This window comes from Hoplias malabaricus, chromosome 2, assembly GCF_029633855.1.
Source record: "Hoplias malabaricus isolate fHopMal1 chromosome 2, fHopMal1.hap1, whole genome shotgun sequence".
Classification (NCBI taxonomy): domain Eukaryota; kingdom Metazoa; phylum Chordata; class Actinopteri; order Characiformes; family Erythrinidae; genus Hoplias; species Hoplias malabaricus.
The window spans coordinates 970,360-984,387 of NC_089801.1; the positions used below are offsets into that span (position 1 = coordinate 970,360).

The 14,028-nt window shown below is 45.7% G+C and overlaps 1 protein-coding gene across 3 annotated transcripts; it reads right to left on the bottom strand.

Moving 5' to 3' along the window:
• Positions 1–4,791: 4,791 nt before the first annotated feature.
• On the bottom strand, positions 4,792–12,915 carry LOC136686232 (E3 ubiquitin-protein ligase TRIM21-like). Of its 3 annotated transcripts, none has more exons than XM_066659865.1 (8): positions 12,849–12,915; positions 11,531–11,755; positions 10,060–10,542; positions 8,574–8,666; positions 7,221–7,418; positions 6,730–6,877; positions 6,624–6,650; positions 4,792–5,760 (listed from the first exon to the last, which is right to left on the bottom strand). In XM_066659865.1, exons 2-8 carry the CDS (start codon positions 11,708–11,710, stop codon positions 5,213–5,215), a joined length of 1,677 nt encoding a protein of 558 aa, XP_066515962.1. In that variant the 5' UTR covers positions 11,711–11,755; positions 12,849–12,915; the 3' UTR covers positions 4,792–5,212. The 3 variants fall into 3 exon arrangements, with proteins under 3 accessions (XP_066515962.1, XP_066515963.1, XP_066515964.1); XM_066659866.1 differs by having other exon boundaries at positions 11,531–11,712; positions 12,849–12,884; XM_066659867.1 differs by having other exon boundaries at positions 11,531–11,698; positions 12,849–12,876.
• Between the last annotated feature and the right edge of the window lie 1,113 nt (positions 12,916–14,028).

The following is a 14,028-nucleotide window of genomic DNA, read 5'->3' on the forward strand; positions in this document are numbered from 1 at the left end:
CAGACTTTCAGCTTGGGCCAATACATGGTGTGTTTCTAGATACAGCAGGACTAGCCTTGATTTTCCTGTCGAGCTGAGGGTGATTCACAACAAGGGGCTTGTTTTCCTGACATTGATGCTGCAGTACAGCAGTCGTTATTTTCTGGTCTTACTTTAACTGTTAATTATTGGAGAAGGTACGATAAGAGGCTGCTGTGTTCTTAGTTAAAGAGGCAAAGGTCTACCTCAGATACAAGCACTATCAGCTCATTTTTTTCTCCAAGAGACTCCAAGAGATTTAACAAACACCAGCTAAAATTAAATGTAGGTGGTTAAGTCACCAGCAAACACCACTGTTGACAAAGAGGGCAGATGCCTAATTATTCATTCATTCATTCATTGTCTGTAACTGTTTATCCAGTTCAGGTTCGCGGTGGGTCTGGAGCCTACCCGGAATCACTGGGTGCAAGGTGGGAAACACACCCTGGAGGGGGCACCAGTCCTTCACAGGGCGGTGTCACGCCTTCGTCCTGTCAGTCTGTTGTCCCCGCCATGTGCTTTATTCGCACATGGCTATGTTTTGTTTATATCCTTGTCTCCGCCCTCGTCCCGCCTCCTCGTCCGTGTCATGTGTCAGCCCGTCCTCGTTATCTGTCCAGGTGTGTCTCGTTTGTGTCTGTATTTAAGCCCTCTTGTGTCACGTCCTGTTTGTCGTACATTTCTCATTTCACATTTATCCTATGTCTAGTCGGTCGTGTTTCCTGGTCTGTCCGTCTGTCTCCAGTTTCTCCGTGTTTGTTTTCTTAGTCGTTGTTTCATGTCGCAGTTTCCTTTCCTATCGTTATTTTGTGAACTCTTTAGTCTGTCAGTCCGGTTTGCCCTGTTTAGTCTCCCTAGTTTAATTTAGCCTGCCTTGTTTCCCTGTATGTTTTCGTTCTTTGTTTTGTTATCTCCCTTTATTAAAAAACTGTGTTTTAGCGAGTGCGTCCGCCCTCCTTCTATCCGCCCCTCGCTCCTGACAGAATGTACGACCACCAGGACGCAGCTAGCACAGCAAATATGTTCGACAGGGCTGCAATATGGAGTAGTCGGCTCCGGCAGATACACGCCAGCGTTAATCAACGCCTACAGGAGGAGGCAGCTCGTGAATCGAGTGATTACGCCAGCGCGAGTCGAAAGAGTCGGCGTAAGAAGCGTGCTGGAGTCCCCCCCTCGCTGGAGGATTACCCCCTCAGGTCCGGGGAAATTTTTGGGGGGGCGTTAAGGGTAGGGGCTGTTAGCCTCACCTCCGTACCTCTGAGGTCTGAGGCTAACAGGGGCGCACCTCGAGGTGATCTAATGGGTGCGCCTGTGAAACCCCCTAAACCCTTTACAGCTCCAGCGCGAGCCAGGCGAGCAGCACAAACCCCTGTCCTCGAGAGCGCGGCACGCGCCTCTCCTGTCCTCGAGAGCGCGGCACGCGCCTCTCCTGTCCTCGAGAGCGCGGCGCGCGGCTCTCCTGCCTCCGAGGACGACGTCGCAGGTTCCCCGGCCTCCGAGGACGACGTCGCAGGTTCCCCGGCCTCCGAGGACGACGTCGCAGGTTCCCCTGCCTCCGAGGAAGACGTCGCAGGTTCCCCTGCCTCCGAGGAGGACGTCGCAGGTTCCCCTGCCTCCGAGGAGGACGTCGCAGGTTCCCCTGCCTCCGAGGAGGACGTCGCAGGTTCCCCTGCCTCCGAGGAGGACGTCGCAGGTTCCCCTGCCCCCGTGGACGTTGCTGCGGGGCTTCCTGTGTCGGTGATGGCGGCACCCGCCGCTCCAGTCCCCGTGATGGCGGCACCCGCCGCTCCAGTCCCCGTGATGGCGGCACCCGCCGCTCCAGTCCCCGTGATGGCGGCACCCGCCGCTCCAGTCCCCGTGATGGCGGCGCCCGCCGCTCCAGTCCCCGTGATGGCGGCGCCCGCCGCTCCAGTCCCCGTGATGGCGGCGCCCGCCGCTCCAGTGTCCGTGATGGCGGCGCCCGCCGCTCCTGTGTCCGTGACGGCGGCGGCGCCCGCCGCTCCTGTGTCCGTGACGGCGGCGGCGCCCGCCGCTCCTGTGTCCGTGACGGCGGCGGCGCCCGCCGCTCCTGTGTCCGTGACTACGGCGGCGCCCGCCGCTCCTGTCCCCGTGACTGTGGCTAACGCCGCTCCTGTCCCCGTGACTGTGGCTAACGCCGCTCCTGTCCCCGTGACTGTGGCTACGGCCTCTCCTGTCCCCGTGACTGTGGCTACGGCCTCTCCTGTCCCCGTGACTGTGGCTACGGCCTCTCCTGTCCATGTCCGTAGGTCGGCCCGAAGGACTTCAGGGCCGATCCCCAGAACTGTGCCCAGGCTGGTTCCTCAGACTGCCACACAGACATTAGCCAGTCCTGGGCACCGCCCTGTTATTTTGGTTCCCTTGTCTGTCCCTGTCATGGTTCCCGTCTCTGTCCTTGTCCCAGTACCCGTGTCAGCCTTTGTCTCTGTCCCTGTACCTGTTACTGTATTCATGTCTGTCCCCGTAAACGTCTTGGTCCCTGTTCCCCTACCAAGTCCAGTCCAGTCTCTGTTTCAAATCCCTGTCCAGTCTCAAGCCCCGTCTCCGTTTCAACCCTCTGTCTTGTCTCATGTCCAGTCCCCTGTCAGCCCTGTCCAGTCTATGTTTCAACCCCCGGTTCAGTCCCCTGTTAGTCATGTCCAGTCTTCGTATCCGTCCAATGTCCAGTCACCCATCTTGTCTCCGGTCCAGTCTCTGTTTCAAATCCCTGTCCAGTCTCAAGTCCCGTCTCCTGTCCAGTCCCCGTTTCAACCCTCTGTCTTGTCTCACGTCCAGTTCCCGTATCCGTCCAATGTCCAGTCACCTGTCTTGTCTCAGGCCCAGTTTCCCTTCCAATCCCCTGTCCAGTCTCCAGTCCCGTCTCCGTTCCAGTCTAGTGTCATGTCTTCTGTTCAGTCACGTACCCCTGTCCAGTCTAACGTTCCTATCCTGTCCAGTGTCTTGTCACCAGTCTCTGCTCCCGTCCAGTCCCAGCACCAAGTCATGTCAACTGTCCTGTCTTCTGTCCAGTCACGTACCCCTGTCCAGTCTAACGTTCCTATCCTGTCCAGTGTCTTGTCACCAGTCTCTGCTCCCGTCCAGTCCCAGCACCAAGTTCTGTCACCTGTCCCGTCTTCTGTCCAGTCCCTGTTTCCATCCAGTGTCATGTCCAATGTCAAAAACCCTGTCAAGTCCCATGTGTCCACTCCTGTCCTGTCCAGTCCGTTCTCGTCTCTTGCTGCCCCCCTTTGTCAGTCTCCTGTCATGTCCCATGTCCCGTCTCGTATATTCGGTCCTGTCGTGTCCCCAGCTCCTGTGTCTGTTCCCGTCCTGTCCTGAGTCCTGTCACCCGTTGGTTTGTTGTCCTGTCTTGTTTTCCGTGCCCTCTCCAGTGCCAGCTCCTGGGGGGTTTAGGAGTACGCGCCCGGGAGTTGCGCGTTCTTGGGGGGGGGCATCTGTCACGCCTTCGTCCTGTCAGTCTGTTGTCCCCGCCATGTGCTTTATTCGCACATGGCTATGTTTTGTTTATATCCTTGTCTCCGCCCTCGTCCCGCCTCCTCGTCCGTGTCATGTGTCAGCCCGTCCTCGTTATCTGTCCAGGTGTGTCTCGTTTGTGTCTGTATTTAAGCCCTCTTGTGTCACGTCCTGTTTGTCGTACATTTCTCATTTCACATTTATCCTATGTCTAGTCGGTCGTGTTTCCTGGTCTGTCCGTCTGTCTCCAGTTTCTCCGTGTTTGTTTTCTTAGTCGTTGTTTCATGTCGCAGTTTCCTTTCCTATCGTTATTTTGTGAACTCTTTAGTCTGTCAGTCCGGTTTGCCCTGTTTAGTCTCCCTAGTTTAATTTAGCCTGCCTTGTTTCCCTGTATGTTTTCGTTCTTTGTTTTGTTATCTCCCTTTATTAAAAAACTGTGTTTTAGCGAGTGCGTCCGCCCTCCTTCTATCCGCCCCTCGCTCCTGACAGGCGGCATACACTCACACATTCAGATTCCTAATTATCACTGGGGAAATGTACTGTGTAACCACCCCCATGGTTAATAATCATTGTCCTAATATAACAATCCCAAATCCTTCAGAAAGATTTATGCAAAGATTCCTAACAAATCACACACAAATGTAACACTAACTTGTTCAATGGATATGATTTTTATTTGGTGCGTATGTAACTTTCTCTTTGCATAAAAGTGTTTCACGTTGTGTTTCCCGAAGAAGTTGTGGACCGTATTAAATGACACCAGTTTTCCAAAGTACACCAGAGGATACGTGGCTTTAATTATAACAGTGGCATGATGGTTTTTCATTCAGTGCTGTCTGAGGGCTCAAAGGTCAACATCTACCAAGGTGAACTGTGGTTCCCAGTCTTTCCCTACGTGGATTAGACCATGAAGCATATTTTTTCTTACAGCTTTGTGTTGAGAAATGTTCTTTTGAACTGTTTGTCCATTCTCTCACTGTTTGGTGTAAAGTGGAAAGCCATATTCCCTGTTGACTTGCAAAACACAGCCTTTGTTGGGTGCTATTTTGAAACCTATTATTTTCACCGACTTGTTGTGGGATGTTTCAAATGGGTGTAAAATATTTTCTCTCTGTGCCAGCTTTCTTTTTTGTATGCTGCTGGCATCAATTCCAAAATGTGCTTCGAATTAAAAATACAGTTAAGTTTGACAGTGAAAACATCAGACACATGTTCTTTGTGATTCTGTCACTTAAAATAATCATACAAGAGAATTCATAAATCACAGATTCTTCTTTTTATTGCTTTTTATAAACAAGTTTGTAGGTAAGCAAACATTCTATTTAAAGTTCAATATATAATGCTTTTATATAATGATTATTATTTTTTTTTCAGTTTCAGAACCAAAAAGGAAAAAAAAACACAATAAGAAGCAAAGAATCCCTGACAAACTTGATATACAGTCACTTTATGTAAAAATATAACACAATAACAAAAAAAGTTTTGAATAAAGAACAAAAGATCGAAGTGCTTTAAGTGCTACAGTTACATAAGTGCGGAAATGGTGACCTCTGTAGAGAACAGACTTCAGTGCTGGAGCTCTACGCTGTATCTTCTGGAATGAGTCAGACTCAGAAGAATAGAATCTGTTACTGCAGCACAGGAGGACAACATGTTAATAACACCCTTTACCTTGGAACAGAGTTTAGATGAGTGTCTAAAACCTTTCGGCTCATTGTGTACGTCAGTCACTGTGGTCGACTGGACAAATGACCAATGGGCTTGAGTTTCTGTCCGCCTGGTTCAGATGAGGGCTGAAATAGGGCCGAATCACTGCAGAGAACCCGCAGTCAGTGAAGGAGTAGATGTGGGTTTTAGCCTCAATGTCATAGAAGGAGACCACTCTCTCCCGTTGGTCCACAAACACTCCCACTTTCCGGGGCTTTTCCTGGAGAGTTAGTGGAGTCAGAGGATCTTCTAGCGCTACGTAATGATCCCCATCGTAAAGAACGATAGCCCAGTAGCCTTGGCTTGGTTTGAGACACAGCTTCCCCTTCCTATTAGCGTCTTCTCTGGCCACACCAATGTCCCAGCCTTGTTTGTCCCCAACGTCCACTACCCAGAATGCCCTGCTGCCAGTCAACCTATTCTGGCCCAAGACGCTGCCGAACAGATCAAACCTCTCGGGAGTGTCCTGGACGTCCTTCTTGCGTCCAGAGTCTCTGACTGCTTTACCGTTGCTGGACACAAGCAGCTGACTGTTAGCAGTGTCTGGATCCAGAATTACATCCACTGAAAGAGTGGACAAAGACATGTGGGTTATGATATGGAGCGGTCTCTACTGATTTTTGTCCAGTGATTCTCCAGATGTTATTAAACAGTCTTTACACTGAGCCCCAGTTGAGAAATGTGGCTGACCTCTTCTAGATGAAGTGATGCTCTTTACAGAAAATATTCAATAATAAATAAAAGCTGAATATCGTTGCAAATGTTTTGCTAGTAAAATGACATACTGCTGTTTTTGACCTGAGCTGTGAAAGCTGGTTGCTGATGTGCTCATGTTTTGGTCCACAATGGCTGCACTGGACATACACTAAATATTCCTCTCCTAAGATGGAGGATTAGGAAAATAGATATAAGAGGACCCTTGTACAGCTGTATTTTCAGTGGATTTCAATGTAAAAAGACTTTATTCCAAGGAGAATTTTGGAGAATTCCTATCGGATCATTCATCATGAAATGTTCATAAATTGTGAAGGACAGCTGCTGGTTTAAAACGGTGTAGTAATATTAAACATCCACAAAAGCTGAGATTTTTCTTTGGACATCGACTCTGTTCAGCCAGTTAACCAGATTAAACCAGTTTACCAGATTGATTAAGAATCAGAGTCTTGAACTTACATCTGTTCTAGGGGGCAGGTTTGGGTCAGTACTTTAGGGATTAGTGATTATTGTTATTATTGTATTATTATCACGTGTCATTTTGCCATTCAAACTGTGTGAGGAACGGACCAATAGAAACACTCCACTACAGCTTTGAATATCGCCCTGTTCCATTGCCTCTCACTGAAAATTGAGAACGCTCAGTTCTTCCCCTGGAAAGTCTCCTGTTTGAGGTTCTGTTCTGACAGTAAGTATTTGATGATGATTCTTACCTGCAAACTTCTTGATCCTCTGGATCTCTGTGAGGAAAAGGAGAAACACATTAACACATGCAAATATTTTAGAAACAAATTGTGGAAACACTGGAAAATCCCGCACCAATGTTGGAGAGTTTCTCCAGCTCAGTCTCGATGTCGGACATCAAGGTCTTCATTGTTTTTCTGAAGGTGCTCAAAGACAGGTCTGTATCCATGGTAACGTTTGTCCAGTCTTTGGCGTTGTCTGAAGCTGGGACGGAGGGATAGCTCTGAGGAAGGAGAGGAACAGATCATGTTTAAATGCTGTGTGTATGGACACCACTTACATAACCTCCACAGAAAAGCATGCAATGGTCACTGCGCCCAAAGACAGGCACTGATTAGCCAGGTATATAACCCTCCAGCACCGAACTGTGGAGCAGTGGAGCAGTACTCTCTGCAGTAATGGAGCACAGTTTAGTATTTTTGGAATGAGCTTGAGTGGGGTGTGTGATCCACAACTGAGTCCAACATCAGCATCTGACTTTACTAATATTTATGTGACTGAAACAACCAAACCCTGGACCCTCATTCCTGGACCCCAGAGTCTTCAGATTATTGTCTGAGACTGACCTTCTTTAATTTGGATATTCTCTCACTGAAGTTAATGATCTCTCTCTGGAGTTCTTCCTTCAGCTGTTTCTCCTCCCTCTCCACCCTCTGTTTCTTCTCTTTTAATGGCCTCAGAGCCTCCTGCTCCGCCCTCTGCACCACCTCCTTCACAGCCAGGAACACCTCCTTTATCTCCTCCTGCTCCCGGTCAATCACAGCCTGGAAAGAGTTAATAATGCATCGGATAGTACACAAAATGCCTCAGTTTTCTAGGAACAGGACTAGAAAAAAGTTACTTCACTAATGTTTATGTGGTTAAATGGAATCAAATCCTCACAGCAATGCTTCATGAACACAAGTAAAATGCATTATATACTATAAATATCACCTGTATACCCTTGTAATAAACCTGTACACTAGAGGTGGGTGATATCGCCCAAAAATGATATCACAATATTTCAGGGTATTATGTCGATAACAATATTTTTGGCAAAACGAACAAAACCCTGAACAATACTTGTATTAACTTCAAGAACAGACTATTGCAACAAAATAAATTTTATATCAGTATTAATTATTCATTCATTCATTATCTGTAAGCGCTTATCCAGTTCAGGGTCACGGTGGGTCCAGAGCCTACCTAGAATCATTGGACGCAAGGCAGGAATACACCCTGGAGGGGGCGCCAGTCCTTCACAGGGCAACACACACACTCAAACACTCACACCTACGGACACTTTTTGAGTCGCCAATCCACCTACCAGCGTGTGTTTTTGGACTGTGGGAGGAAACCGGAGCACCCGGAGGAAACCCACGCAGACACAGGGAGAACACACCACACTCCTCACAGACAGTCACCCGGAGCGGGAATCGAACCCACAGCTCCTGGAGCTGTGTGACTGCGACACTACCTGCTGCGCCACCGTGCTGCCCCTCAGTATTAATTATAATAAATGAAATATATATTAATAATATTAAAGGCTTCATTTCTAACATGCTACCATGTTTTTATTGTAGATAAAAGCACCATATTACAGGTAACTGTATGCCATCATTATGTAAACAAGTGGGAATATCACTATTATCACGATATAGATTTTTAAAATCATTTAAAAATTGATGGCGATATTATTGTGAACGATACAATATCACACAGCCCTACTGTACACTGCTCATAACGAGCTGGAAATGCATGCCTTTTTAAAAAAGAAAGGAAGATTTCAGAACACAGGGCCTGGAAATATGACCAATATAAGACCTCACCAATGTTTATTAGTGTACAATCAAATCCTCACTGTAGTGTCCCAACATCTAAGCTAGTGCCTATCTATAAGAGTAGAAGCTGTTGAGCAGGTGGTAGCTCGGGATACTCACCAGACATTCGGCTTTTGAGCGCTCAAACTCTTTCACTTTCTCCTTCCGCTGCTGTATTCTCTCCTCCAGGTCTTTTATAACTTTGGCCAACTTCTGTAAGGAGCAGACACACACACACACACACACACACACATTTGCAAGGTCTCCTCTTGTACGAAAAGCAATCCCACAAGTCAAATGTTTGTACCTGAATGTCATAGTTCAGAGAAACTAACACATTTCCATTTTTTAACAACCATATACTTTCAGTTGTGTCTGTTTACTCAAATGTAGCCATTTGCTCAAACAAGCAGTAGTTTTATTTTGCGTAATCAACTGTGAATAACCACATTCATATTACTACCTCAGAGCAAGGCCACGCCTCTCACCCTGCTGATCCCGAAACTGCAACCTGGAGAACAAGGTTCAAGATGTTTCCAAGCTGAAGGGCAAAACCTCCCGCTGGAGATTCCCATTGCCAGGTTTCCCCCATTTTGAGTTTGTGTTTGTGACTGACTCACTGTGATGATCTGGGCTCGTTTAATATGATTTTACAGTCCTTGGATAATAAAAGGTATACTAACACCACAGTGAGCAGAGAGTCACAGGGTAATTCAGAGACTCGAAATGTCTTTGTAGTGTATCTGTATGGAGGAGTAAATGGCTATAGTTTGTGTCAGGTTTGTTTGTGTTTGTGTGTGTGTGTGTGTGTGTGTGTGTGTGTGTGTGTGTATGCGTGTGTTCACTGTAACAGACGAGTTAAATGTAGAAGACACTTTAGAAATTTTACAAATTTAAAAACTCATTAATATGCTATGGCATTTGAATTCTCAGAGATATTTTGTGGTCCTTTTCATCTATTTCCTCTGGGTGACTGTCTGTGAGGAGTGTGGTGTGTTCTCCCTGTGTCTGCGTGGGTTTCCTCCGGGTGACTGTCTGTGAGGAGTGTGGTGTGTTCTCCCTGTGTCTGCGTGGGTTTCCTCCGGGTGACTGTCTGTGAGGAGTGTGGTGTGTTCTCCCTGTGTCTGCGTGGGTTTCCTCCGGGTGCTCTGGTTTCCTCCCACAGTCCAAAAACACACGCTGGTAGGTGGATTGGCGACTCAAATGTGTCCGTAGGTGTGAGTGAATGTGTGAGTGTGTGTGTTGCCCTGTGAAGGACTGGCGCCCCCTCCAGGGACCTACCGCGACCCTGAACTGGATAAGCGGTTAATGAATGAATGAATTGATTATGGATATTAATTTATTAAATTTATTATTTATTCTTAAGTTGGTTATTTATTTATTTATTTTTTGTGCAGCACATTGGTTGACACTTGTTGTCTTTTAAGTGTGCTATATAAATAAAGCCTTATCTTGTCTTTGTACATTGTTCAATGCCCAGTAATTTTATATTTTCATAAGAAATAAATGTGATTATTGGGTGACAAATAAAGAATTGTGTATGTTCTTTTATGTATTTTTCACATGCAAATCAATTTCATTTAACCTCAAAATGTCACCCACATACCTCTCTCTTGCCTCTTTCAGTTACCATAGATACTGTGTCTGTATCGCTCTCCACACGGACGGTGCAGAAGATGACGTCATCTGGTTCCACGCTGAACTCTTTGGTCCTGCGCTTCTGCAACGTGCCGTAATCCTCCAGAACTCCTTTAAGCATGAGATTGACCCTTGGTTTCATCGGCTGGTGTTCTTTACAGACTGGACATGCCCTGTTGTTCACGGTCAGATGGAGGTCAAGGCAAATTTTGCAGAAGGTGTGGCTACACTTGGTGGTGACGGGGTTACTGGGGACGTCCGTGCAGATGGAACAAGTCAAATGGCGGGAGATGGACACAGGTAACTCCGGCTGCGGAGCAACAGAACGTGTGGCTGGTCGGAAGGTAGTGTTATAGTCAGTAGTAGAGACTTGCTGTGACTGTCGGATGAGGTCAGAACGTGTGGCTGGTCTGAAGAGAGGGTCATAGTCAGTAGTAGAGACTTGCTGTGGCTGTTGGAAGAGGTCAGAAGTGCGGATGGTTAAGTTTGAGCAGATTGTGAGCACTGGGAAGTCAACCTTCTACACCTTCACTAAGTTTATTAAATAATAATTTGAAATTATAATAATAATATTTTGTAATTATACAGTGCTTTTCGGGAACTCAAAGACGCTTACAATTTGTAATACACAATAGAAAGACAGATAACTAGACCACCATGATGGTACACTTAGACAGAACTAAATATAGCAGGACAGGACAGATAGGCAGATTAAGTGTGATTTAAGATTAGATTTGAATGTAGAAAGAGAATAATTTAAATTACAAAACATTTTAACTATTAAATTATCAAATATATAGGTGTTTCAGCTGCACCATTGGTTAGGGCTTCAGGTGCTGAACTTACACAGGAAGAAACAGTGGAATTAAACTAACAAGATTTTCAGGAAGTAATAGGTAACTCCTTCCATTTCTATGAGGGTGTCACGGAGACACGAGGGGGGACCAATGGAGGCGGACACACTCACTACAACACACAATTTATTATAGAAATAACAAAACAAACGGACTTGAGGAGAAACACGAAATAACACGACTTAGAACATAGGAAAAGAGCACGAAACAACACTACAGGACTGGGGCATGAAACGTGTAAGAGAACGACAAACAACAACAAATGACCGATAACAGGAAGTGACAACAACGGAACTTAAATACATGAACAAACAAGAGACACCTGACACAGATAACGAGGGAAAATGACAAGGAGGCAGAACAAAGGCGGGACAAAGGCGGAGACATGGACAATAACAGACAGACAGAGCCACATGGTGGGGGAAAACAAACAAGAAAGGGCCAGGATGTGACAGAGGGCAGATATTATATATAATTAAAAATTATATTAGCATTATTGTAGAAGGGTTTTTATTAAATATTGGACTGATTATTGACAGAGAGCTAGAGAGAGAGAGAGAGAGAGAGAGAGAGAGTCAGATTTACCCTGTTGAACGAGTAAAGTAGAGAGCTGCTGATGTTCTGAGAGCTCTGGTAGGAAACTGGCCGTGGGGCTGCAGCCATATGGCAGTAATTACCCACACATTTCATCTTTCCCTGATGAATCCTCAACCCTCTGTAGGACGTCACCTTACTCCACCCACATGGGCACACCTGCAGAGACATATCTACTCCTCCTGAATGAGTACACACACGTGAGTAGACAGAAGACTGAGACACACACACACACACACACACACACACACACAGGACACCCTTTTTATTTCTTTGATATGCTGCACGACCACTTTCCCATTAGAAAAACTTGATCCAAAATGACGGCTTTCAATATGGCGGCCATGTTCCAGACAAAGCCTAAAAATATTCCGCTTTTTAGAACTTAATTATAATTAATCACATTGTCCTTTCTTAAGACTGAAGCTTTGAATAATAAATATTTAAATGTACAATAAAATAAATAATTTAAGATCAACACATTGGATTTTTATTTGTATTAGAAGTGTCTATCAAATTAAAAATATAATCACAACAATAAAGTTAAAATGAAAGAGAGAGAGAGAGGTTGTGTGATCAAGCCCTGCTCTGGGTAACTGTCTCTGAGGAACTGGAGGTGTGTTCTCCCTGCATCTGTGTGGGTTTCCTCCGGAGGTTCTGGTTTTCCTGCCACGGTTTCTATAGCTACAAACCTTTAATGCCGATTGGCCCTGATGGTAGCAGAGACACACTTCAGACACAGACTATTCAGAATTTAGGTCCATGAACCTGTCAGGTCTGGTGCGTCCAGCTTTAACGCTGCAGGAGCAAGAAATGCTTTATCCAAGATGGGTTCTAAGGTATCTATGTTATGACACTGAAATCTGTTGTTAGAAGTGTTAGCGTACCCAGGTCTGACCATGTGAATTCCTGTGGACACAGCTTGAAAACTGACCAGATGAAGTTATTGAGAGCATTCCTATTCCATTTACTACTGCATCTAAAATCTGAACATAAGCCCGCTGTTCCAGATCAGGACAGATGTGTCAGAGCAGAAACTGTGTTGATATCTTGAAAAAACGCAGGACAGGTTGCTGTACAAATATTCAGGAGGAATAATAAAATAAAGACAACAAAACATAAAACTTAAGGAAACTGCTCACCACAGCGCAATAATAAACAAAGATACTGCACTAACTGTTTTCAGCATCTTAAATAAAGTTAGGAGGGTTTTCATTGGCTCTGTTTTAAGCTGAACAGATCATACAAACACAAACCATGAGAACATAACAATAACAAACCATAATATTAACCACACAGCTATATTTACCTTAAAATATCTTATCTGCTCTGTCTCTCGCTCTGGCTGAAGCTTCTGTCTCTACTGAGTTTCGTTTCCTCAGAATCAGTGTTCTTCCTCGCCCAGGCTTTAAAGGAGGCGTGGCTGTAATTGTACACAGAGCTGAGTGTGTGTGTGTGTGTGTGTGTGTGTGTGTGTGTGTGTTGTACAGAGTACTTTCGTTTTCCAGGATTTATCCTCTGTCTTCACAACAGCATTCAGAGCACTGACCTGTGTCACCGCATTTAAACCACGATAAACACATTAAGAAACATTGTAACGAACGGCTTTGTGTGATTGTCTTATCACAGTTTATTTTGGGGATGCAGCATTGTATGAAAAACAAAAACAAATCAATGCTATTTTTGAAAATCATCCAAAAGGACACAGTGTTCCTGTAGAGGAAACTCTCAGAAATCACAATCACAAAAAGATTCAACGTCGTGGGACCAAAAGGTTAGGATTAATGTAGAGTGACCAGATCTGAGATGGTGAAAAAGAGGACACGTCTCGCGCGGGGGGGGGGGGGGGGGTGATGAGGTCACGCCCCCGGTGCTGTTGTATTCTTAGCTGAACCTATGTGTGCTTTTAGATCCTTCACACCTTTATTTGCTGCACAAAACATGGGCATTTCTTTTTTAATTCACCCGAGAACTTACATTTACGTTTCGGCATAGCTGCTCGAGATGAGGGTAGGTACATGAGCTTTGCCTGACGTAAACAAGGACTACTGACGTGCAGACTGACCAATTAAATGTTTACAGAGAAGGTTATCGACCAATAACGGTAGCGCTACAGTCAGACCGTCCAATCAGAAGATTTTAGGCTACTTCACCACGCCCTCTTCTCACTCAAGCGAACCAATCGGAGTAGGGGAGGGCGGGACTAGTTTGTGAACGGAACTTCGATATTCTATGTAAGATCTAGAAAAACAAACCCCCCGGACGTTGTTTAAGTCTAAAAAAGAGGACATGTCCGGGTAAAAGAGGTCACACTGGTCACACTATATTAATGTAGAATCACACAGAGCAGCGGAGAAGGGAAAGCATTCCTTTTAGCAAACTCTGAGAAAGTTCTGCACTTCAGTCACAGCAGACACTGAACTAGATCAGCCCCAAACAGTGGGGTTTGCAGAAATGAAGGGGTATTTTATTGTAGTAATACTTCTACT